Raw genomic sequence first — 23,415 nt, 5'->3', positions numbered from 1 at the left:
AAATATAGGAATATGAGAATATCTATATCATTTCAGCCAAATGAAAATACAGATCACTTTCATTGAGTAAATGGTTAACCTGCTGTGATCTAAGTGCTCTGTTGTTTCAGGAAACCACGAACAGCTCGGCAACTGTGCACATAATGCTTTAGGTATCTTAAAATAGTCACTGTTATCAAGTTGTCTACCTGTAATGTATTTGCTTCATGGGTTCTTTGCTTAAGCATTAATAGCACATATTGCTATGAAGAACTAGTTGGTTTATTAACAAGGTTTAACAATCACACTACACATTACCAGTTCATCCACCAGGCTCACAATGCATGCCTCATTGTGGATCCCCTGAACCCAACTTATTGAGTCTTGTGAACAGCACATGACTGGCTAAGCCACTCACAATTCAACAGTTCTACAAACCAGTGAGCATACTCACAGGTACATACATTACATCACCTTCACCACTTTCTGCCACGATACTTTCTAATCGGGTCTTTAGCTTTGTTTTCCCCCTTCCTTTGCTGGACTAGTGCTTCATGCTGGAGTACGGCACCATGAATAGCAGCAGTCCTACAGTACCTCTTTCAGGTAGCCATCTTTTATGTATGAGACTAGACTGTGAGTGCTGAAAGGCTATTCAACATGTAGAACATCACAGCCTCATCCCATTAACACTTTACTTTCAATCATACCCAATTTTCAGCACAACTTGCTCCAGAATGATAAGGAATAGAAAACCTGTCCATTATTTTTATTGAAACCAATGAAAGCATCCCCACTGCTACCTAAGCTGAAATCAGCCACCAAAGCATGGACCGAGAATCACCTTTGTATAACATTTTATCTCTTTTTCTTCTTGCAGCAGTTTCCCTGGACCATGTGGCTGCAGAGTGGGGTGATATGAAGCCAAGCCTTTGCAAAGGCCTTTCTTGAGTCAGCCCAGGACAGAGGACAAATGATTCCACCGTCCTATGGGGTGGTAAGGGCCTCCGGTTCGTGCTTCCCCACAGAATCAAAGCTGAGACTGGGAACTCGGTTGTGATTCTGTGGGAAAAAAGTAGTAGTTGACACCCATCTATGTCTCTGCCACCATGCAGTGGTGCTTCTGATATGTAGTGCTGCTGAACCAACCCCATTCTCTTGCCTTCCACTCCTCCACCATGCCTTTACCAACAACCCTGCCCAAACAGCAGCCAGGCCATCCAATCCCAGACACTTGGAAATATCCAAACTGCTCACTGGATGAGAAGTGTAGACTCACTCATCCTGATGATCACTCCTTTCACATTCTGATGATCACTCCTTTCACATGGGCACACGACTGACCTCGGATCCACAGCACTAACATATATCCTACCTGCCTAAGATTGTGAAGTCAGTGTGTGAAAATGCAGTTTTAAACCCCTTTCCTGTTATTCCACATCAAAACCGGTTAGAAAGGTACTTGATAATTGGCCTGCACTAATCTGTATTTAACAAAATGAGCCCATTTTCTTATATAAAGCTAACCCACTCAAAAATTTCTCCTTAAGAGAAGCATACATTTTATAATTCTCATCAAATGATGTAAATTTCACCGGACTTTCCAAAGCGCTTTACAGCCAATGAAGTACTTTTGTAGTGTAGTCACTATTGTAATGTAGGAAACGTGGCAACCAATTTGTGCACAGGAAGCTCCCACAAACAACTATGTGATAATGACCAGATAATCTGCTTTTGTTATGTTGATTGAAGGATAAATATTGGCCAGGACACCTGGGATAACTTCCCTGCACTTCTTTGAAATAGTGCCATAGAAACATAGAAACATAGAAAATAGGTGCAGGAGTAGGCCATTTGGCCCTTCGAGCCTGCACCACCATTCAATATGATCATGGCTGATTATGCACTTCAGTACCCCATTCCTGCTTTCTCTCCATACCCCTTGATCCCTTTAGCCATAAGGGCCACATCTTGACTATATCCCTTTTGAATATATCTAACGAACTGGCCTCAACAACTTTCTGCGGTAGAGAATTCCACAGGTTCACAATTCTTTGAGTGAAGAAGTTTCTCCTCATCTCGGTCCTAAATGGCTTACCCCTTATCCTTAGACTGTGACCCCTGGTTCTGGATTTCCCCAACATCGTGAACATTCTTCCTGCATCTAACCTGTCCAATCCCATCAGAATTTTATATATTTCTATGAGATCTCCTCTCATTCTTCTAAATTCCAGTGAATATAAGCCTAGTCGATCCAGTCTTTCTTCATATGTCAGTTCTGTCATCCCGGGCATCAGTCTGGTGAACCTTCGCTGCACTCCCTCAATAGCAAGAATGTCCTTCCTCAGATTAGAAGACCAAAACTGTACACAATATTCAAGGTGTGGCCTCACCAAGGCCCTGTACAACTGTAGTAAGACCTCCCTGCTCCTATACTCAAATCCTCTTGCTATGAAGGCCAACATACCATTTGCCTTCTTCACCGCCTGCTGTACCTGCATGCCAACTTTCAATGACTGATGTACCATGACACCCAGGTCTCGTTGCACCTCCCCTTTTACTAATCTGTCACCATTCAGATAATAATCTGCCTTCCATGGGATCTTTTATATCCATCAAGGGAGTAGATAGGACCTCAGTTTAACGTTTCATCCAAAAGACGGCACCTCCCTGGTGTGCAACGGCCAGCACACGTTAAAAAAAATCCAAGCACATGCATCTTCCACAATGTAGTTCAGGATCTGGAATATTAGGTCCTTCATTGAAACACCTGTGAACTCATCCATTTTTGGTGTGGAAACAAGTCATCCTCATTTTGAGGGACTGCCTATGATGATGACTCCCTCAGTACTACACTGGATTTTCATGCTCAAGTCCCTGGCATGGGACTTGAACCCACAACTGTCTGACTCAGAGATGAAGGTTCTACCTTCTGAGCCACTGGCTGAACATTGCTGGTATAACAGCAACTTACGTTTATATAGCGCCTTTAATGTAATAAAGTGTCCCAAGGCGCTTTACAGCAGCGTTACCAAACGGAGTTTGATACCGAGCCACATAAGGAGATATTAGGGCAGATAAGTGGTCTGTTTTAAGGAGCCTCTTAAAGGAGGAAAGAGAGGTAGTGAGGCAGAGAGATTTAGGGAGGGAATTCCAGAGTTTAAAATAGAGACTGGTAGCTGTGATTTCCTTCACAACAACAGTCACTGCACTTAAAAAATGTGCAGCAGTTTGTGATTTTTGGCATGATAGAAAAGTAAATGTTTTTAATTGTTTATTAAAATTTATTATTGGAATGCCCCAACGTGCTTCAATCGCTTTGCCTTCATGGTGATTTGACAGATAAATGCACTGAAATTATTAACTGAAAAGATTGAAATATTCAAAACATACTGGAAAGCATTCTAGGGAAAAATCATCCACAACCACCTAATTCCAAGACCAATGTGTGACCTGCACTCAGTTCAGATTATTATTGGATGTCGGTTCGGATCCTCTGATATGCAACGTAATGACATTTGTGACTGACAGCCTGGAGTGTGGCAACCACACAAACAAAAAGCCATTACTTTAAACTCGGGTCAGAAAAAGGTTGCATTTCAATATCTCAAAATATAAAAGAATTCAATCATAATCTTCGTTGGAGCTGCTTTCTTGATGAGCCCTAATGATTTCAATGAAAACATGTGGGGCAACTCTAACAATCATAACTGAATCTGCAGTCTTGCTACTCCCCTTGGAGATGTACTATATGTAACTACAGCAGTGTAAAATACCTACATTTTAGTACATGTTCCCATATATACTTCAGTTATATATTCTGTTGCTGTGTTAATCTATGTCGGTTTCTATATGGCAACCGGACAATATCTTTCTACATAGTGGGAATTACAGGAAATGTTACCAATTGTGGCAGATACACAATTAATAATTTAATTTAAGTTTCAATTTTCTCCTCTCCTCTCCTCTCCTGAAGATTCTGTCTCTTACTGGGATACTGTTCCATGGGTGTTAGCAGCCGCCTAACACGTCACACATGAGCCTAGGCAGCAAGTGTTGACTGTGGAGAGTATCACAGCTGACCCCGATCTTGTCCGCACCAACATCCGCACACACTCACACTTTCAAGGGGGGCGGGGGGTCACTGGATAGTAATCAGAGGAGTGGAAACCTGGCTAATTATTCTCTTGTCTAGCCTAGGGGCACTGAGGCCAATGTGGCACCCAGTTGAGATAAGCTAATTCAGCAGAATAGGAAACAAACTTGGATTTTCTAGTCTGTGTAGTTTAGTGACATTAAACTATTGGGGGAGCTGTACTCCTAATTTGAAATGTGTTGTCCAATGAATATTTCTGTTGACTGACTCCATTAGACTATTCTGAATTTCAATCCTATATTATTGTGAATTCAAATAACAGTTGGAATCTGGATTATGACTAAAACAAGCAGACTGTCTTTGTGCAAAACACATAAAAGTTGTGTTACATTACAAATCAAAAAATATATTTTATCCGTGTCTTAAAATGCACAGTGCAAATCAAAAAATACATTTTATCAGTGTTGTAAAATGCTGGAAGAACTTTTTTGCTAGGACTCCGCAATTCTTATTAACCACACTATCAATGTCTTCCCTTTTGTTGCTCTAATTAAACCATGACCACACCAAGTATGACATTTCCTGAGAGCTCTTCAACTGCAAGTTTCAAAATCCTTGGGCACTAAAGAAAACTATTATTACCAAAGTGAATGTGTCAAAATTATCGTTTCATAAAATTAGTGTTACACAACTCCATGTTTTTTCAAACAATGGAACAGCCTAATTTAAAGAGATCATTTTTAACCCACTTCAAATATACAGAAGCTTCTCAATTAGAACATCCTCCAGCAAGCAAAATACTTTCTTTATCTGATCAAGCGTATTTGGTAAACACTGTAGAGTGGACAGAGAACAAAAAGGCATTCGAGTAGATGCTCTCTTCAAACTAATGCTTTGTCACATTGAAAAGAAAATGTACTTTGAATAGAAACAGGGTCTCCATTAACACCACCACAGAGGGAAGCACTGGGGATAACGTGAAACATTTTATGACTCAGCTCCTGTTTAACCCTACTCATGTCAATGACTCAAATTTCCCATTCTTTTGGGGAAGTATAGTTTTTTCTTTAATATGGCTGTCTCGACAACACTGCACTACTGTGTGGATGCAGTATATCTTTGATTATATTATGGCCTTGTGAATATAACTTGCATAAGATCTTGCTGTACCAGTACCAAGTCCCCTCTCTAGCATTTTAAACTGTTTAATCACCATCAACCACCTATGTGCAGAGGGAGGATCAAATCAAAATTCGAGACAAGTTTAAAACTTATGGTACCCCTTACATGAATAAAGGGTTCATCTCTCCAGTTCAACATAATATTGTTGGTGTTGGGTAAATAAGCCTTTCAGTAGAAACCATAGTGTTTATATTCTTGCATAAACGCTTGTGTTGCTGTATACTTTAGTTGCACTTCTTGGTTTGGTTTGTTATTTTTTTGTTTTTAATAATCACTGACACAATTACACAACAAAATAGTTATACAGAGCTCTGTCATTTTTCCAAACGTAGGCAGAAGAGTTTTGGTACAATAGATATGACGGTAACATGAGTAGCATTTCAATTGTGAAAACTACATTAGGAATGCAATGAAGGTGACAGATAATTTTTCAAGTGTCTCAATAGACTCCTGGTTCAGAAAGGAAAGGGAATGGAGAACTTGTACTTTTCACCTCTCCGACCCCTGGGTTCAAACCCAACCCAACAAATAGGACATATTTACTTTCTGGTGGATCCTAAGTGTGTTACCATTCTAAAGCACAAACTATAAGTTGCCACGAATTAGACAGTCCCACTCAGCAACACTACAGGGACAGATGGTGTTGAGGATGGAAATGCCATACCATGGCCATAGGCTTTCCTGGATAATTGGAGGAGGGGTCATAAATCAACTCCTTCCTGAAGAAAGAACCAATTTCCTTTTTCTTTTGAAGTCATCTCATAACCCTTACAACCTCTAAAAACAGTGTAAGGTAGGAAGTCCGTTCTTGGGACCCTAGCAAATCAGACCACAATTAACAAAGTTGGCCAATAATAAACAATTTGTTTAAACAAAATTTAATGCGATGGTAAGGATTTATTAATAATCACTGAAAATAACTATTAAAAGTAACATTGCCATATTCCTATATATTTTTATATATATATATATATATATATATATGAGTTACTCATTATGTTTATTGCACTGGAATTTTAAAGAAGTTGTTTTGGTTCATATAGTCACTTGCCAGCTAGCAAGATGATGGGAACACATTCAACACATTTTGTGCATGTTGAAGGGCATAAACTCCATCTCTGCACACACCAGGCTACCCATCAGAATCTCATTTGGTGCTGAAAGGGCCAATGTATTTATGCAGCTAACTACTAGCTAGCCTGTTGGTTTCCTGCTGCTTTCAAAGGGTGGAACGAGTCACCATGGACACCCAGCTGTAGGCTTCCCACAGGAGTTGGAATGCAACAGAATGCATCGCCTTCCCTTCCCTCCTGAAGATAAAAAACATATACCTGAGGTGACTGAGAATAATGACATTGAGACGCTTTATAAAGGGGAAAAAGTGTTGCAAACTTAGCTAAAAACAGAAATCCAATCTGCTGCTGCCAAATGACTTATTCACACTTTCCTCTTTACGCATGCACAGATGGTCATCAAAACAGATCATTAATTTTAAAGCAACAGCGTGCGACAGGGGACACACAAGGTTTACATATCACTAACTGAAAGAACTGGGAAAGAGTTCAGGCTTTAAAATAAATACAATAAGCCGTAAAATACAACAGATAGGTTTGTCAATGTTTTGTTGAGAAATCCAATTAAAGGATGATGGTGTCCCAGACACCACCAAGGTTGAAAGGAGCAAGAGCAAAGACCAGTGAATCAAGACATAGAATTTATGTGCCACCCGATTTGTGTTTTAAATGCCACTGGACTGTTGAAGAAAAGGAAGACAAAAAAGTCCACAGTGTTAAAGAACGAGTCAGAAAGGCAGATAGTATGCTGAGTCTTGATTTCAACACAATGAGAAGGCCGAGAGGAAGAAGAGCGTGCAGGATGGCATAAATAAAGAATGGCCCAAAAAAAGACAATCTAAGAAGCAAGTTAGTACAGGCTACTTACAATCCTCTAATTATCCTATTAATCCAACAGGTCTGTGTGTTGTCAGCTCCATTCTCCGAGTGCTTGCGATTTATTTTCCAATATTAATTAATTGACAAGTATACCCTTGGTGCTCTAATATTAGAGAAAGAGCGACATAAATGACTATAATTTAATTAGTAGTAATCTCATTTAAGTAGCCATTTATCAATCATCAGACATGTCATCCTTTTTTTTCATCCCTATGTGCTTTGAATGTTTATGTAGCAATCATTCACAAATTAGCTCCCAGACTCTATTACGTATAAAGATTCTCGGATATGATTCAGCAGTGTTGCTTTTACTGTGGTGAGACATTTGGTATAAAATGTGAGCTGTCTAGGAGATGCTTACATTATAGCATCAGATCTACTATTTAAAGTGCAGCAGCGTGGGTACAACAGCGTGCATGGCACTGTCAAGCACCTCGCATTGCTGACACAGTTTCCTGTATTAACTTCTGTACCACTTTTAAACAAAAATAGCTTAGTAGAAGAATTCTGAATTATTCATAAAAACTAGGGTGCACTGCACATTTTATGAAGTAACCATGAATCATTATTCATGGTCCTTTACAGGGCCCTGGTAATTAAGGAGTACTGCATCACATGTATTTTCAGTAGAAATAGGAAAGACAACTCCTTAATGACCTGGCCACATATATTGCTTTACCACATATGAGATCCTATTGAAAAGATGCACGCCGATCTAAGGACTGCAATCTCTAATTGCTGTTTTCTTCCAACTTTGGTTAGCACAATAAAAGAACAGTGTCGTCCCCAATGCTGCTTTGGTGGGTGCAAGATCTGGAACATGACAGGATGTCTCTCATAGCAACAGCATTCAAATTACATTACTGGCAGCCAAGGTAATGACAGCGACTTCCAAATTTACTGCGGCTCTGGAAAAGACAGCAAGAAAGAGAAACGAAAAAAGACCTTTTAAAAAAGAGATGGAAAAATATGGAGGGAACAAAAGAGATGGCAAGAAAACAAGGTGGAGATGGAAAAGAGAGGAAAAGGGAATGTGATAAAGGGAACAAGGGAGAAATGCAGAGTATGTGTACACAAATGAGAAAAGTATTCACTTATCTCCAACTGCAACAAAGCTGGAATAATAAGGAACTGTATAAGTAATAAAACAAGTATCTTTCTATATTGGTATTCATTAAAAATCTACCTCTATTTATCAATAAAATAATAGACTATCAAAATATCATAACTTAGGAAAGCTGTTTATCAGCATGACAGTGCAGTATCAGGGATCTTTTGAATGCCTGTTATGTGCAGTCATAACCAGCATTCCATGCAAGGTCCAATGGGACCCCACTCAGTCTTTACCAACAAACAATTTATAATGAGTTGAAAATTAAATGATTTTAATTTACATCTCATCTATTTATTTAAAATCACACAAACGTGATTTAGAAAATATTTTAAATACCTAGTAAAAGGTGCATACTTCCAGTTCACCTTTCATGCCTCTCTGCCATCCAGTAAACTAACCCACTAATTTCTTGAGGTTCAGTACATGGGAATCAAAAGGCTAGATTCTCAAAATGGAGGTGGGGCATTTCAATGATTATTAAGGGGGATTTGTAATTCCAAGAAATTGAAATTACAATTGCCCCTTACAACCTATGATAAATAGGAGGTCAACAGGTCATCGCAAGTGTGATATTGACTTTTACTTTATGAATAATAAAGACCCTATAACTCACTGACACTGCAGACGTGGGGAAATTCTATTGTGTAGCTCATTTCTCATGAGTAAATCAATATCACTCTCTGGAGCAGTTGTGGCCCTAATTATTGCACGTGATTATTGTTTTTGGAAAATTAATTTAAAAAATGAATTATACATGTTCATGTGATTCTTTTTTATATATTACCTGCTACACAAACAAATGGAAATTGTGACAAACCACTTCAATGTAAATTAGCACAAGCTGTTCAGTTCATAGCTTTGACATATAGGAGCCTGCCCTCCCACAGTGGCCATACGTTACACGTTTGTTAGTTATATAGCATATTGCTACAACACAAATGATACCACGGTGATGCAAAACAACATACATGCAATAGTTGTGTGGAGGTTCAATTCTCAAAAGGAAGGAATATTTTACATTAGCATTTCTTAAAATTTATTCATCACATTATGCATTTTATTATTTTATGGCAGTTACTAAAATGAGTGGTATTATTATGTTCTCAGTAAGGAAAAAGGCTATACTGATGACAGTTAGAGAGGGCCTATGATACACCAATTATTTAGTTGGTAAATAAACTGATAAATTTGGAACCAAACTATATGGATTGGAAAGATCCAAAACTTAGTCTCCAGCCTTTATGGAGTTAGCTGATTTAAGCTAGGGTGCTGATAAGGATTCATCATTTGGCCTCAATCTCTCTGAACTAAAAAGACTTGCATTTATATGGCACCTTTCATGATCTCAGACATCCCAAAGCACTTTACAGCCAATTAAATACTTTTGAAGTGTAGTCACTGTTGGCAAACAGGGCAAAGTATCCACAACAAAGTCCCACAAACAGCAATGAGATAATGACCAGATAATGTTTAGTGATGTTGGTTAAGGGATAAATATTGGCCAGGACACTGGCTAATAGTGCCATGGAATCTTTTGCATCCAACTGAGAGGGTGGACGGGGCCTGTTTAATGTCTCATCCAAAAGCCTGCACCTCCGACAGTGCAGCATTCCATCGGTCCTGCACTGGAGTGCCAGCCTAGATTATGTGCTTAAATCTCTGGAGTGGAATTTGAATCTACAACCTTCTGATTCAGAGTTGAGAGTGCTACCACTGATCCATTGCTGACAATGACAAGAAAAGCTTCCTTCTCCTGACCATTGTCCAGTGACTTATGCTAGAAAGTATGCATATGCGGACATTGGGTGAAAACAGGAATATGCTTAGAAGGTGTCCTCCACCGTCAAAGGGACTACAAGTCTCTGTCTACTTTTCACAGCTCAAACATAAAAAACAGCCACTTGGGCTGGATATCAGCCAATGTCCATGAAATGACATTGTAGCCTAAGATGAAAGAAAATTGAAGGGGAAAATGTTGTTAATAAAGGCCTAACATACATTGATTGAACACTGTGGTGTGATTTATTCGTCCTGGGATGTGGGCATCACTGGCAAGGCCAGCATCTATTGTCCATCCCTAATTGCCCTTGCAAAGGTGGTGGTGAGCCGCCTTCTTGAACCGCTGGTGAAGGTATTCCCACAGTGCTGTTAGGGAGAGAATTCCAAGATTTTGGCCCAGCAACGATGAAGGAACAGTGATACATTTCCAAGCCAGGATGGTGTGTTACTTGGAGGGGAACTTGCAGGTGATGATGGTGTTCCCATGTGCCTGCTGTCCTTGTCCGTCCAGGGGGGTTTGGGAGGTGCTGCCGAAGAAGCCTTGGTGAGTTGCTGTAGCGCATCTTGTAGATGATACACACTGCAGCCACAGTGCAGTGAATGTTTAAGGTGGTAGATGGGATGTCAATCAAGTGGGCTGCTTTGTCCTGGATGGTGTTGAGCTTCTTGAGTATTGCTGGAGTGGCACTCATCCAGGCAAGTCGAGAGTATTCCATCACACGTCTGACTTGTGCCTTGTAGATGGTGGAATGGCTTTGGGGAGTCAGGAGGTGAGACACTCGCTGTAGAATACCCAGCCACTGACTTGCTCTTGTAGCCACAGTATTTATGATATCAGACTGATTACTATGGCAAGGTGTATTTGACAAAAAAGTATATACGATTTTGAATTTAAATGATATTGTTATGAGAACAGTCTTTATTATTCACAAATAACTTTAACTGCAACAAATATCTAAGATATCTTAAAATTGTGAATAATAGTTTACCAGTGATATAACAGTGATGTTCCCACCAAACCCATGTTTTACCTTATGAAGAGATAATAGTGCTATTGATTTTAGCCACTCTCGGTGATAAGGCAGTGAGTTTCACATGTTATGTAGCTTATGTCACTTATGGATTTTTCTTAGCAAATCACTAATCCATGATGAATCCTTTATCCGATGGATGGTGTGTCTTTAAAAAAAGTTTTACAGTATTACAATCGCAATCTAGCTCCCTCTCCAGGAAAGACACTGAAAGTAACTACACTGTGTCACAGTTGAAGTAGGTAGATACAGTACCACTTGGAAACACTCATACAACACACACAAAAGTTTACATTTCTTTAAGCAGACATTGAATACATCATTATCATCATCATCATAGGCAGTCCCTCGGAATCGAGGAAGACTTGCTTCCACTCCTGAAGTGAGTTCTTTGGTGGCTGAACAGTCCAATACGAGAGCCACAGACTCTGTCACAGGTGAGACAGATAGTCATTGAGGGAAGGGGTGGGTGGGACTGGTTTGCCGCATGCTCTTTCTGCTGCCTGCGCTTGATTTCTACATGCTCTCGGTGTTGAGACTCGAGGTGCTCAGCGCCCTCTCGGATGCACTTCCTCCACTTAGGGCGGTCTTGGGCCAGGGACTCCCAGGTGTCAGTGGGGATGTCGCACTTTATCAGGGAGGCTTTGAGGGTGTCCTTGTAGCGTTTCTGCTTTGACTCGTTTGCCGTGAAGGAGCTCCGAGTAGAGCACTTGCTTTGGGAGTCTCGTGTCTGGCAGGCGAACTATGTGGCCTGCCCAGTGGAGCTGATCGAGTGCTTCAATGCTGGGGATGTTAGCCTGGATGAGGACGCTGATGTTGGTGCGCCTGTCCTCACAGGGGATTTATAGGATCTTGCGGAGACATTGTTGTTGATATTTCTCCAGCAACTTGAGGTGTCTGCTGTACATGGTCCATGTCTCTGTGCCATACAGGAGGGCAGGTATTACTACAGCCCTTAGACCAAGAGCTTGGTGGCAGTTTTGAGGGCCTGGCCTTCTTCGACCTTACAAAGGCCTTTGATACTGTCAATCGCGAGGGTCTATGGAGCGTCCTCCTCCATTTTGGATGCCAGCAAATGTTCATCACCATCCTCCGCCTGCTCCATGACGACATGCAGGCCGTGATCCTTAGCAACAGATCCATCACAGACCCAATCCACTTCCGGACCAGGGTCAAACAGGGCTGCGTCATCGGCCCAACCCTCTTCTCAATCTTTCTCACGGCCATGCTCCACCTCACAGTCAACAAGCCCGCCATGCTCCACCTCACAGTCAACAAGCTCCCTGTTGAAGTGTAACTAAACTACAGAACCAGTAGGAACCTGTTCAACCTGCGCCATCTCTAAGACTACCCCAACCTCTGTCGCCGAGCTACAGTACGCGGACGACGCCTGCGTCTGCACACATACAGAGGCTGAACTCCAGGACTGAATACATAGGGATTGAAATATGGCAGAATCTGAGCATGGTGCACCCTCTATCCAAAGATGCATCTTGCTCATTAACTATTATGTACCAGATATTTATCCCTCCAATCTATGACATAACTCACTCTGACGATCCTATAGCCTGAACAATGGCCAAATGAACCACAGAGGATGTTCCAACTGAGAAAGAGACATTCTGTCCTTGCCTTTGCACAATACTGTCCGCACCCGTGTTGACCATAACTTTTCAATCCACCAGGCCTTTGCTGGTATTGCTCATAACCTGAGCTGCACCCCCAAAGAAGTCCACTTTTCTCATTTAGTATTCCATATACCAGAATCTCCGTGCTATAACCCACCCGTGCCGCCTCTTCCACAGTGCAGGTACAGATTCAGCCCTGCCTTCCGCCCGCCTGTTATTCGTCCGAGCCCACCTCTGTTCCACCACTGCAATAGTCCTTTCCGGCAAGTTCAGCGCACACAATTGAGGCATAAACACGTGTTAAGACCCCGTATTATTTGTTTAGGGGGAGAGTTCAAGTGAAATTACACTGACCATGAATATCTTTCAGTCTTTTCTCTCATTGTTTTGTCTTTCGGCTCCCGTCCAAACTGAGTGAACCTTTTTTTAAAGAAGCATCAGCAATGTGTTCTGAGAAAAACTAAGGGGTGGGTGGTAGACACGCCGGTAACAGCGGGGAGAGAGATGGTGTGAGGTCTCACAGTGACAGGAGGGTGTGCAACAACTTCGGACATCGGATCCAAAGCCCGCCGAGCCGCGGCGGTAATTCCTTTTGTAAATATGCTGACGCGCTCGCTAAAGTCTGCATTGGGTGGGTGTGGGAAATAAACATTTACTCCTGGTGAAACATCAAGCCGCGATTGTAATACACCTTTAAATCACCACAATACCCGCCCATTGTCAATAAAGCCTACAGGCGTTTGATGTTCTGAAAACCCAGCATTTCAGGTTGTCTGAAATCAGGAATTCTTTGCCAGTCTGCTGCCACCACGCTCAGCTATGTTGTAAGATGTGCCTTTAAATATTTGTTCAGCTCATTCGTGAACTTAACCTTTGTTGGTCAGAGCCTGTAAACACGCGGGTCAATCGTCTTACCAATTGAACTGCAGCCGGCGCTTGGTGAAGGCAGAGCTCACAAAGCCCCGCAGTGACCCCCCTCCCCTTCTCGATAGATATTTAGGTTTACTGCGTTGTCTTGTGCGTATCTCAGAAAGACAGACTTACATTTATATAGCGCCTTTCACGACCACCGGACGTCCCAAAGCGCTTTACAGCCAATTAAGTACTTTTTGGGGGGTTTGAAGTGCAGTCACTGTTGTAATGGAGGAAACGCAGCAGCCTATTCGTGCACAGCAAGCTCCCACAAACAGCAATGTGCTCAATGACCAGATAATCTGGAACTCAGGCAGTATTCTGGGTTCAATTTTACTCCCCGGACAGGTGGTGAACTGGTTATATCTGAAACCTTTTCAGCACAAAAGTTTAACAAGTAAGTAAGGGGGTCTTTTAAGAGGAGTGGGACTAATTGGATCACTCTTTCAAAGAACCAGCCCAGGCACGATGGACCGAATGGCCTCCTCCTGTGCCGTATCATTCTATGATTTGGAGAATATCTCACACTCTGCCGTCCTCCAGCAACGCAGCGGGGATTATTTATTGAATCACTTTGGCAGTGCCCCTGGATGTAATAAAAGTTCATTGCTGCACTGCACGTCAGAAGAGGGGCATACAAATAACAACACTGCCCCGACAAGAGTTCTCCTCCGTTTCCTCTTGGCTGGTGTAACTATAAACAGAGACACGTGTGTGCGGCTCGGCGCTTTTGCCCATTGTGCCTCGTAAAATTCTGCATTCCACAGAATATCATTTTGGGGGTTTGTAATGCAGAGCATGCTTGCTTTATCAGAACCCAATAATACTTTGGTCCCACAGGGCGCGCACTGCTGTAGATATTCGGCGCCCGTTTCATTAGTTCTTAGATTTCTATGTATGGATTTTACATGGCATGGGGGGGGGGGGGACATGGCATGAGGGGGAGACATGGCATGGGGGCATGGCATGGGGGGACATGGCATGGGGGAACATGGCATGGGGGACATAGCATGGGGGCATTGCATTGGAGGACATGGCATGGGGACATGGCATGGGGGGACATGGCAAGGGGGAAACATGGCATGCGGGGACATGGCATGGGGGACATGGCATGGGGGCATGGCATGGGAGGACATGGCATGGGGGCATGGCATGGGGGGCATGGCATGGGAGGACATGGCATGGGGGACATGGCATGGGGACATGGCATGGGGGGACATGGCAAGGGGGGAACATGGCATGGGGAACATGGCATGGGGGACATGGCATGGGGGGAACATGGCATGGGGGCATGGCATGGGGGGACATGGCATGGGGAACATGGCATGGGGAACATGGCATGGGGGACATGGCATGGGGGCATGGCAAGGGGGGAACATGGCATGGGGGCATGGCATGGGGGGACATGGCATGGGCGAACATGGCATGGGGCATGGCATGGGGGACATGGCATGGGGGAACATGGCATGGGGAACATGGCATGGGGAACATGGCATGGGGGCATGGCAAGGGGGGAACATGGCATGGGGGAACATGACATGGGGAACGTGGCATGGGGTCATGGCATGGGAACATGGCATGGGGAACATGGCATGGGGGAACATGGCATGGGGAACATGGCATGGGGGCTTGGCATGGGGGGGCATGGCATGGGGGAACATGGCATGGGGGCATGGCATGGGGGGACATGGCATGGGGGAACATGGCATGGGGGACATGGCATGGGGGCATGGCATGGGGGGAACATGGCATGGGGGACATGGCATGGGAGGACATGGCATGGGGGCATGGCATGGGGGACATGGCACGGGGGCATGGCATGGGGGCATGGCATGGGGGCATGGCATGGGAGGACATGGCATGGGGGCATGGCATGGGGGACATGGCACGGGGGCATGGCATGGGGGCATGGCATGGGGGGCATGGCATGGGGGCATGGCATGGGAGGACATGGCATGGGGGCATGGCATGGGGGGACATGGCATGGGGGCATGGCATGGGGGGCGTGGCATGGGGGGCATGGCATGGGGGGCATGGCATGAGGGACATGGCATGGGGGGAACATGGCGTGACGGGGGGAGGGAGGACAACAGGATGATGTGGTGTATTTAGACAGTGATTTTCCCCACTCACTCACCCCAGTGTAAGTGAACATATTTCTGGAAATTCCCCGTCCAGCTACACTGAGTATGTTGATTGATAACGTTATGGCACAGGTTTATTACGTTACAAAGTTTATCATTTTTGCTAACTTGTTGCCGGAGATTAATTCTGGACACGTTTTGTGTTATTGGCTCTACGCTTTCACTGCAGTCCACAAAACTACAAACTTTTGCATCAAAAGTTTCTGTTTAAGAACCGGGATCACAAACGCTACAGTCCAAATGAGCTCATCCTCTTTATTTTTTTTGCAATGAAACATTAGCACCATCATTCGCTTTAACCCCCAAAGTGACCTTCCCACAGGTCACCGACCCGAAACGTTAACTCTGTTTCTCTCCCTCCACAGATGCTGTCTGGCCCGCTGAATAGTTCCAGCATTGTCTGATTTGATTTCCCCATTGCTATTGTTGGGGTTGCGCAAATAATCTGAATGATGTTTGGAGAATGAGGAGGAACAAGTGCAGGTAAGAGGGCCAACCCCGGTGAGTCCGGATCATTTAGAAATGCCCCCTCCCCGAGCCTGTTTCCCTTCACTCGGAACAACCCGCAAGTACAGGGAAGGCTACAGACGCTTCTGCTGCTGCTGGAACATGTAACTTTAACAAGCCTGTGCTGCACTTTATGTAACCAAGTGTCCAACGAGAGCAAAACGAACCCCGATAGTGAAACGAAATACAGTTTGACAACATAGGTCGGAATGGATAACCATCTGATATTTCAATCCTTTAAAAAAAAACGAATCAAGCCTGAAAGAGTATCAACATTTTAAAATTGAAATGTCATTCCTAAGGAGATATATATATATATATGTATATTTAATTATTTAAAGCTATTTTACTACCTGCTACTAAAAATCTCTACAAGCGTTCGGTCGAATCCGAGCACTTATTTCGAAAGGTGCATCCGCCAGTTTATACCATGTGCATCTAATGCGCTGAAATTTGACTCAAAGATTTACAAAAGAAATTGACCGCATCTCCCGGCTTACCCACATATCGTGTCAGTTCACCTGGTTTGACATCGCACATTCTAGCCCCGTTGCTATAAATCCTACCCGTTCTTTACACTAGTTATTTAACTAGAAAGCACCTTCCAAAATAGAACCGACATCAGCTCCTCTCCCTTGCCAATCTTTTTTTAAAAGTTGCAACCCACTTGTCAAACCCATAAAGTAATTCTTCTGTTTTATGAATGAACGACGCAGATTTAACCTACATCAGCTGCAGCAAAAACTCTGAAGAACTGACCAGGTGAAATGAAATGGTAGCGAGCACGCTTTTTTTAAGCAGCATCTTGGGACTTGTGTATTAAACAGTAGTAAGGGCATTTCCTGAACCTGTCTTCATCACCTGATAGACTGAATATTCTCACGGGGCTCCTTCTACGCGGTTAAGGAGAACTTCATGAGGTGTAGGAACACTCCCGAGCCAAAACAACAGCTTGCCCGCTAAGGCAAGTTTTACATTGAGGCTGTGTGTGTGTGTGAGAGAGAGAGAGAGAGAGTAATGATCTCTGATCTACCTGAAAGTTCTTGAACAAAGCTGAAAGACGAGTAATGTGCAGGCTCAGACAACGGGATGTACATCTGGCTTTGCAAACACTGTTGGTGGCGAGCGATTCCTCCTGTTTGCGAGCAGCCCAGCTCCACCCGGCTGTAATCCACAGAACGAGAGCCACACGGGCAGCCAGTGAACTGCTGCGAGCCATTTGATGCCAGGCTAAGAAGACTCTGGGTTGACGGTTTTAGCAGCGGGGTGATGATGAGCCCGTCCTGAATGCGATCACTTCTCAGTCTCCAGGCTGCACATCCCTTTCTCAGGCTGGAGTCAAAACTCTTGCCGCCGCCTCCCAGAGGCGGCACAAAGCGCCCATTGGCTCAGTGCTGTTTGACAGACAGGGGACGGGCCGATAACCCCGCCCCCACCTCCTCACACACAGACTAGGTGAGCACCAGTAACTTCACAATCCAAAGTAACTCACTGCAGTAAATGCTTCGAGGAGAAGGAGGAGCTAAGAATCTAATAGTTTTAAGTAGGCCACCCAATATTAACTCAGTAAAAAATGTTGTAAACAAATCAATGTGTTATTAAATGGCAAGTCCCTTTTATATGCCTGGAAGATTGTCGAAGTTAAGACCAAATATTTTTCTGTAAAATGAAAATCTAATCAAAGTTTCAAGATATTTTAAAGTTGCAGCCTGAAAAACTTGCATTTATATAGCGCCTTTCATGACCATTGGACGGTTCAAAGCACTTTACAGCCAATGAAGTACTTTTGTAATGTGGGAAGCACAGCAGTCAATTTGCGCACAGCAAGCTCCCACAAACAGCAATGTGATAATGACAAGATAATCTGTTTTAGTGATGTTGATTGACTGATAAATATTGGCCAGGACACCGAGGATAATTCCCCTGCACTTCTTCGAAATAGTGCCATGGGATCTTTTACATCCACCTGAGAGGGCAGACGGGGCCTCGGTTTAACGTCTCATCCAAAAAACGGCATCTCCGACAGTGCAGCACTCCCTCAGCACAGCACTGGAGTGTCAACGTTCTCAAGTCCCTGGAGTGGGACTTGAACCCACAACTTTCTGGCTCAGAGGCGAGAGTGCTACCCACTGAGCCACGGCTAAACTAGAATTGCAATTAACTTGCGAATAAAAATAATGAAATCTGTAAAAACAATTCTTCCTAAAACTTTGTGTATCTGCCAGCAGATCATCTTGTGGGAGTACCTTCACCCCACGGACTGCAGCGGTTCAAGAAGGCGGCTCACCAACACTTTCTCAAGGGCAATTAGGGATGGGCAATAAATGCTGGCCTTGCCAGCGATGCCCACATCCCATAAACGAATACATTTATATAAATCAGGATAACATTTTATTAACCTAGGTCTCTGCCAGGTGACTTTTGTTTTCCTTGCCCTGGGATGCTAGGGATGCATTTCTACTGCAACTTTAACTATGCTTTGTCAGAGCCTAACCTGACAACCAAGAGAAGCAGGACGAGAGCCTCTAGAGGAGACAGTCTCACAGTTTGACACAGCATGGTGTACAAGTCCACTGTGAAAGAAAACTTGCATTTATATAGCGCATTGCACAACCTCAAGACATCTTAAAGCACTTTACAACCAATTAAATACATTTGAAGTGCAGTCACTTGTAATGTAGGAAGTGCAATAGCCAATTTGCGCTCAGCAAGCTCCCATAAACAACAATTGTGATAATGATTAGATTATCTGTTGTATTAATGTTGGTTGAAGGATAAATATTGGCCAGGACACCAGGGATAACTCCCCTGCTCTTCTTCAATATAATAGAAACATAGAAACATAGAAAATAGGTGCAGGAGTAGGCCATTCGGCCCTTCTAGCCTGCACCGCCATTCAATGAGTTCATGGCTGAACATTCAACTTCAGTACCCCATTCCTGCTTTCTCGCCATACCCCTTGATCCCCCTAGCAGTAAGGACCTCATCTAACTCCTTTTTGAATATATTTAGTGAATTGGCCTCAACAACTTTCTGTGGTAGAGAATTCCACAGGTTCACCACTCTCTGGGTGAAGAAGTTCCTCCGCATCTCGGTCCTAAATGGCTTACCCCTTATCCTTAGACTGTGACCCCTGGTTCTGGACTTCCCCAACATTGGGAACATTCTTCCTGCATCTAACCTGTCTAACCCCATCAGAATTTTATATGTTTCTATGAGGTCCCCTCTCATTCTTCTGAACTCCAGTGAATACAAGCCCAGTTGATCCAGTCTTTCTTGATAGGTCAGTCCCGCCATCCCGGGAATCAGTCTGGTGAACCTTCGCTGCACTCCCTCAATAGCAAGAATGTCCTTCCTCAGGTTAGGAGACCAAAACTGTACACAATACTCCAGGTGTGGCCTCACCAATGCCCTGTACAACTGTAGCAACACCTCCCTGCCCCTGTACTCAAATCCCCTTGCTATGAAGGCCAACATGCCATTTGCTTTCTTAACCGCCTGCTGCACCTGCATGCCAACCTTCAATGACTGATGTACCATGACACCCAGGTCTCTTTGCACCTCCCCTTTTCCTAATCTGTCACCATTCAGATAATAGTCTGTCTCTCTGTTTTTACCACCAAAGTGGATAACCTCACATTTATCCACATTATACTTCATCTGCCATGCATTTGCCCACTCACCTAACCTATCCAAGTCGCTCTGCAGCCTCACAGCATCCTCCTCGCAGCTCACACTGCCACCCAACTCAGTGTCATCCGCAAATTTGGAGATACTACATTTAATCCCCTCATCTAAATCATTAATGTACAGTGTAAACAGCTGGGGCCCCAGCACAGAACCTTGCGGTACCCCACTAGTCACTGCCTGCCATTCTGAAATGTCACCGGATCTTTTACTTCCATCCAAAAGGTTTAATGTCTCATCTGAGAAACAGCACCTCTGACAGTGCAACGCTCCTTCAGTACTGTACTGAAGAGTCAGCCTGGATTTTGCGCTCAAGTCTATGGAGTGGGACTTGAGCCCATAACCTTCCAACTCATAGGCAAGTGTGCTACGACTGAGCTGGGGCTGACATACTACTGTGGTGGCAATCCTAGTTTAAAAAATAATCGGGGAGCCTCTTGAGCCTACAGAGCACGACTTAAACCAAGGCCCCATCTGCTCTCTCAGCTGGACGTAAAAGATCCCTTGGCACTATTTTGAAGAAGAGCAGGGGAGTTATCCCCAGTGCCCTGGCCAATATTTATCCATCAATCAACATAACAAAAACAGATTATCTGGTCATTATCACATTGCTGTTCATGGGAGCTTGCTGTGCGCAAATTGGCTGCTGCGTTTCCCACATTACTAAAAGTACTTCATTGTCTGTAAAATGCATTGCGACATCTGGTGGTCATGAGAGGTGCTATATAAATGCAACTCTTTCTTCTTTCTTTCTTAAACCAGCCCCTGAGCACTTTTTAAACATACACTGAATGTTTAGAGGGTGCGGACAATCTGTTTGTGCCCTCTATACATTATTATTTTAATCACTAGGATGGAAGTGCTGTAACCACACATGGACAGATTTCTTACCTGGGCAAGTTGGAGCCAGGATACTATAAACCAGGTTTTGCCTGGTTTGAACCAGTACTGCAGATGCTGCAATATTAATGCTGATATAGACGATGTATTCACTGAGGCATATGAAAGCATGGGCATTACGCTTAACATCCGTAAGACAAAGATCCTCCACCAGCCTGTCCTTGCCACACAGCACTGCCCCCAGTCATCAAGATTCACGGCGCGGCCCTCGACAATGTGGACCATTTCCCATACCTCGGGAGCCTCTTATCAACAAAGGCAGACATTGATGCGGAGATTCAACATCGCCTCCAGTGCACCAGTGCAGCCTTCAGCCGCCTGAGGAAAAGAGTGTTCGAAGACCAGGCCCTCAAATCTACCACCAAGCTCATGGTCTACATCTGTATGGATCAGAGGCATGGATGATGTACAGAAGACACCTCAAGTCGCTGGAGATATATCACCAACGATGTCTCCGCAAGATCCTGCAAATCCCCTGGGTGGACAGGCGCACCAACATCAGTGTCCTCGTCCAGGCTAACATCCCCAGCATTGAAGCACTGACCGCACTCGATCAGCTTCGCTGGGCAGGCCACTTAGTTCGCATGCCAGACACGACACTCCCGAAGCAAATGCTCTATGCGGAGCTCCTTCACGGCAAACGAGCCAAAGGTGGGCAGCGGAAACATTACAAGAACACCCTCAAAGCCTCACTGATAAAGTGCAACATCACCACTGACACCTGGGAGACCCTGGCCGAAGGCCGCCCTCGGTGGAGAAAGTGCATCCGAGAGGGCGTTGAGCTCTTCGAAGCTCAACGCCGAGAGCGTGAAGAGGTCAAGCGCAGGCAGTGGAAGGAGCGTGCAGCAAACCAGTCCCACCCACTCCTTCCCGCCACGAATGTCTATCCCACCTGTGACAGGGTCTGTGGCTCTCATATTGGACTGTTCAGCCACCAAAGAACTCACTTCAGGAGTGGAAGCAAGTATTTCTCGATTCCGAGGGACTGCCTATGATGAATATTAAGGCAGAAAATCCAGAATGTTGCCCACTCCTTCTTTTAACATCATTTTAAGAACAAAAAGACTTGGCCTGTGGTACGGGATGCAAGTTATTGCCAGCCAAGACTAGTGCAAGCATGTAATAAATCATTCCTGTAACAGGAGCTTATTTGGTATTTAAATGGCAGTTGAGTACTAGCAGTATTATGCACTGTAAAGAACATTAACATTCACATACTTGTACAGATTATATACATTATTGAGTATATTACCTAATACCAAAAATACCATGAATAAATACACCTATACTGTATAAGCAGGGTTAGAGGGTGGTGAGGATAGCTGGAGCCAGGCAGGGGATGGAGGAAGATGAGGGAGGAAGGAGCAGAAGGCAGGGAGAGGGAGGAGGAAAGGAGAGGAGCGAAAAAGGGAGATGGAAGCGGGGGTGTGGGCAGGATGGCAGAGTAGGGAGTAGGGAAAAGCAAGAGGTGTGTAGAGGAGAGGGGGAGAAACAAAGGAGGGGAATGGGGAAAGGTGAGCAAAAGAAAAGAAAGACTTACATTTATATAGCGCCTTTCATGACCAGCGGACGTCTCAAAGTGCTTTACAGCCAGTGAAGTACTTTTTGAAGTGGAGTCACTGTTGTAATGTAAAAGCAGGGAAAATCAGCAAGTTGGGTGTGTGGTGGCGGGGGGGAACGGGTGGAAAAATGTCTTAGCAAGCGATGCGGGTGAGCTTCCCTTCCCTCTCACAGGGATTATTTTTATACTCACTGGGAAGGTTGTCAGGGGGTAAGGGAAAATTATTCTGTGAATGGACTGGAAGGATGGGGGCAACTGGTTGGCCCAATTTTCTTCTCAGATGGGGAGGGGGTGGGGGGGTTATGTACCAGGTCTGATTTTCTTGCCAGCAGGGATTGGTTGGAGGGAATCCTGGCAAGATTTCTATTGATGTTATTTGTTGAAATTGTGTCATTTTTGTTGGGGAGGTAAGATTTGTTTCTACCGGGTCTGGGGAAGACTCCTCTTGTAAGGTTTTAAACACCACGATTAGATCAATCCTCAACCTTCTAAACTCAAGGGAATATAAACTAAGTTTATTCAATCTGTCCTCATAATTTAACCCTTTTAAACTCTGGTATCATTCTAGTGAATCTACATTGTACCCCCTCCAAGGTCAAAATATCCTTCCTGAGATTAATCCCAAAACTGCACACAATACACCAGATGTGGTCTAACCCCAGCTCCGTACAACTGAAGGATCACTTCCTCACTTTTATATTGCAACCCACTTGAGATAACAGCCAACATTCCATTAGCTTTTTTGATTACCTCTTTGAATACATTTTTCATGGAGTTTATTTTGGAGACTGGTTGATGGCAATCACTGAGTAACATCCATCTGTGATACTTTTATATAGAGTTCTGCATTTAGGCTATGTTTACCTTAAGATCGGGCAGGGGAGACACAAAATTGAGGGTTGTTCTGCTGCAAAATGCTGTTGAACAGTACAGTGACCAATCT

General features: G+C 44.0%; 1 protein-coding gene across 1 annotated transcript in view; it reads right to left on the bottom strand.

Moving 5' to 3' along the window:
• Window positions 1-17,561, bottom strand: part of LOC139274871 (anosmin-1) — a 297,781-nt gene extending 280,220 nt beyond the window's left edge. Inside the window, exon 1 of the mRNA XM_070891587.1 lies at window positions 17,358-17,561. Coding sequence (XP_070747688.1) covers window positions 17,358-17,543 — 186 coding nt within the window. The 5' untranslated portion in view covers window positions 17,544-17,561. The remainder of the gene's footprint in view (window positions 1-17,357) is intronic.
• Window positions 17,562-23,415: the final 5,854 nt, after the last annotated feature.

Source organism: Pristiophorus japonicus, chromosome 10 (genome assembly GCF_044704955.1).
Source record: "Pristiophorus japonicus isolate sPriJap1 chromosome 10, sPriJap1.hap1, whole genome shotgun sequence".
Lineage (NCBI taxonomy): Eukaryota > Metazoa > Chordata > Chondrichthyes > Pristiophoridae > Pristiophorus > Pristiophorus japonicus.
The sequence above is the reverse complement of the archived record's forward strand: the minus strand, read 5'-3'. Positions and strand labels throughout refer to the sequence as shown.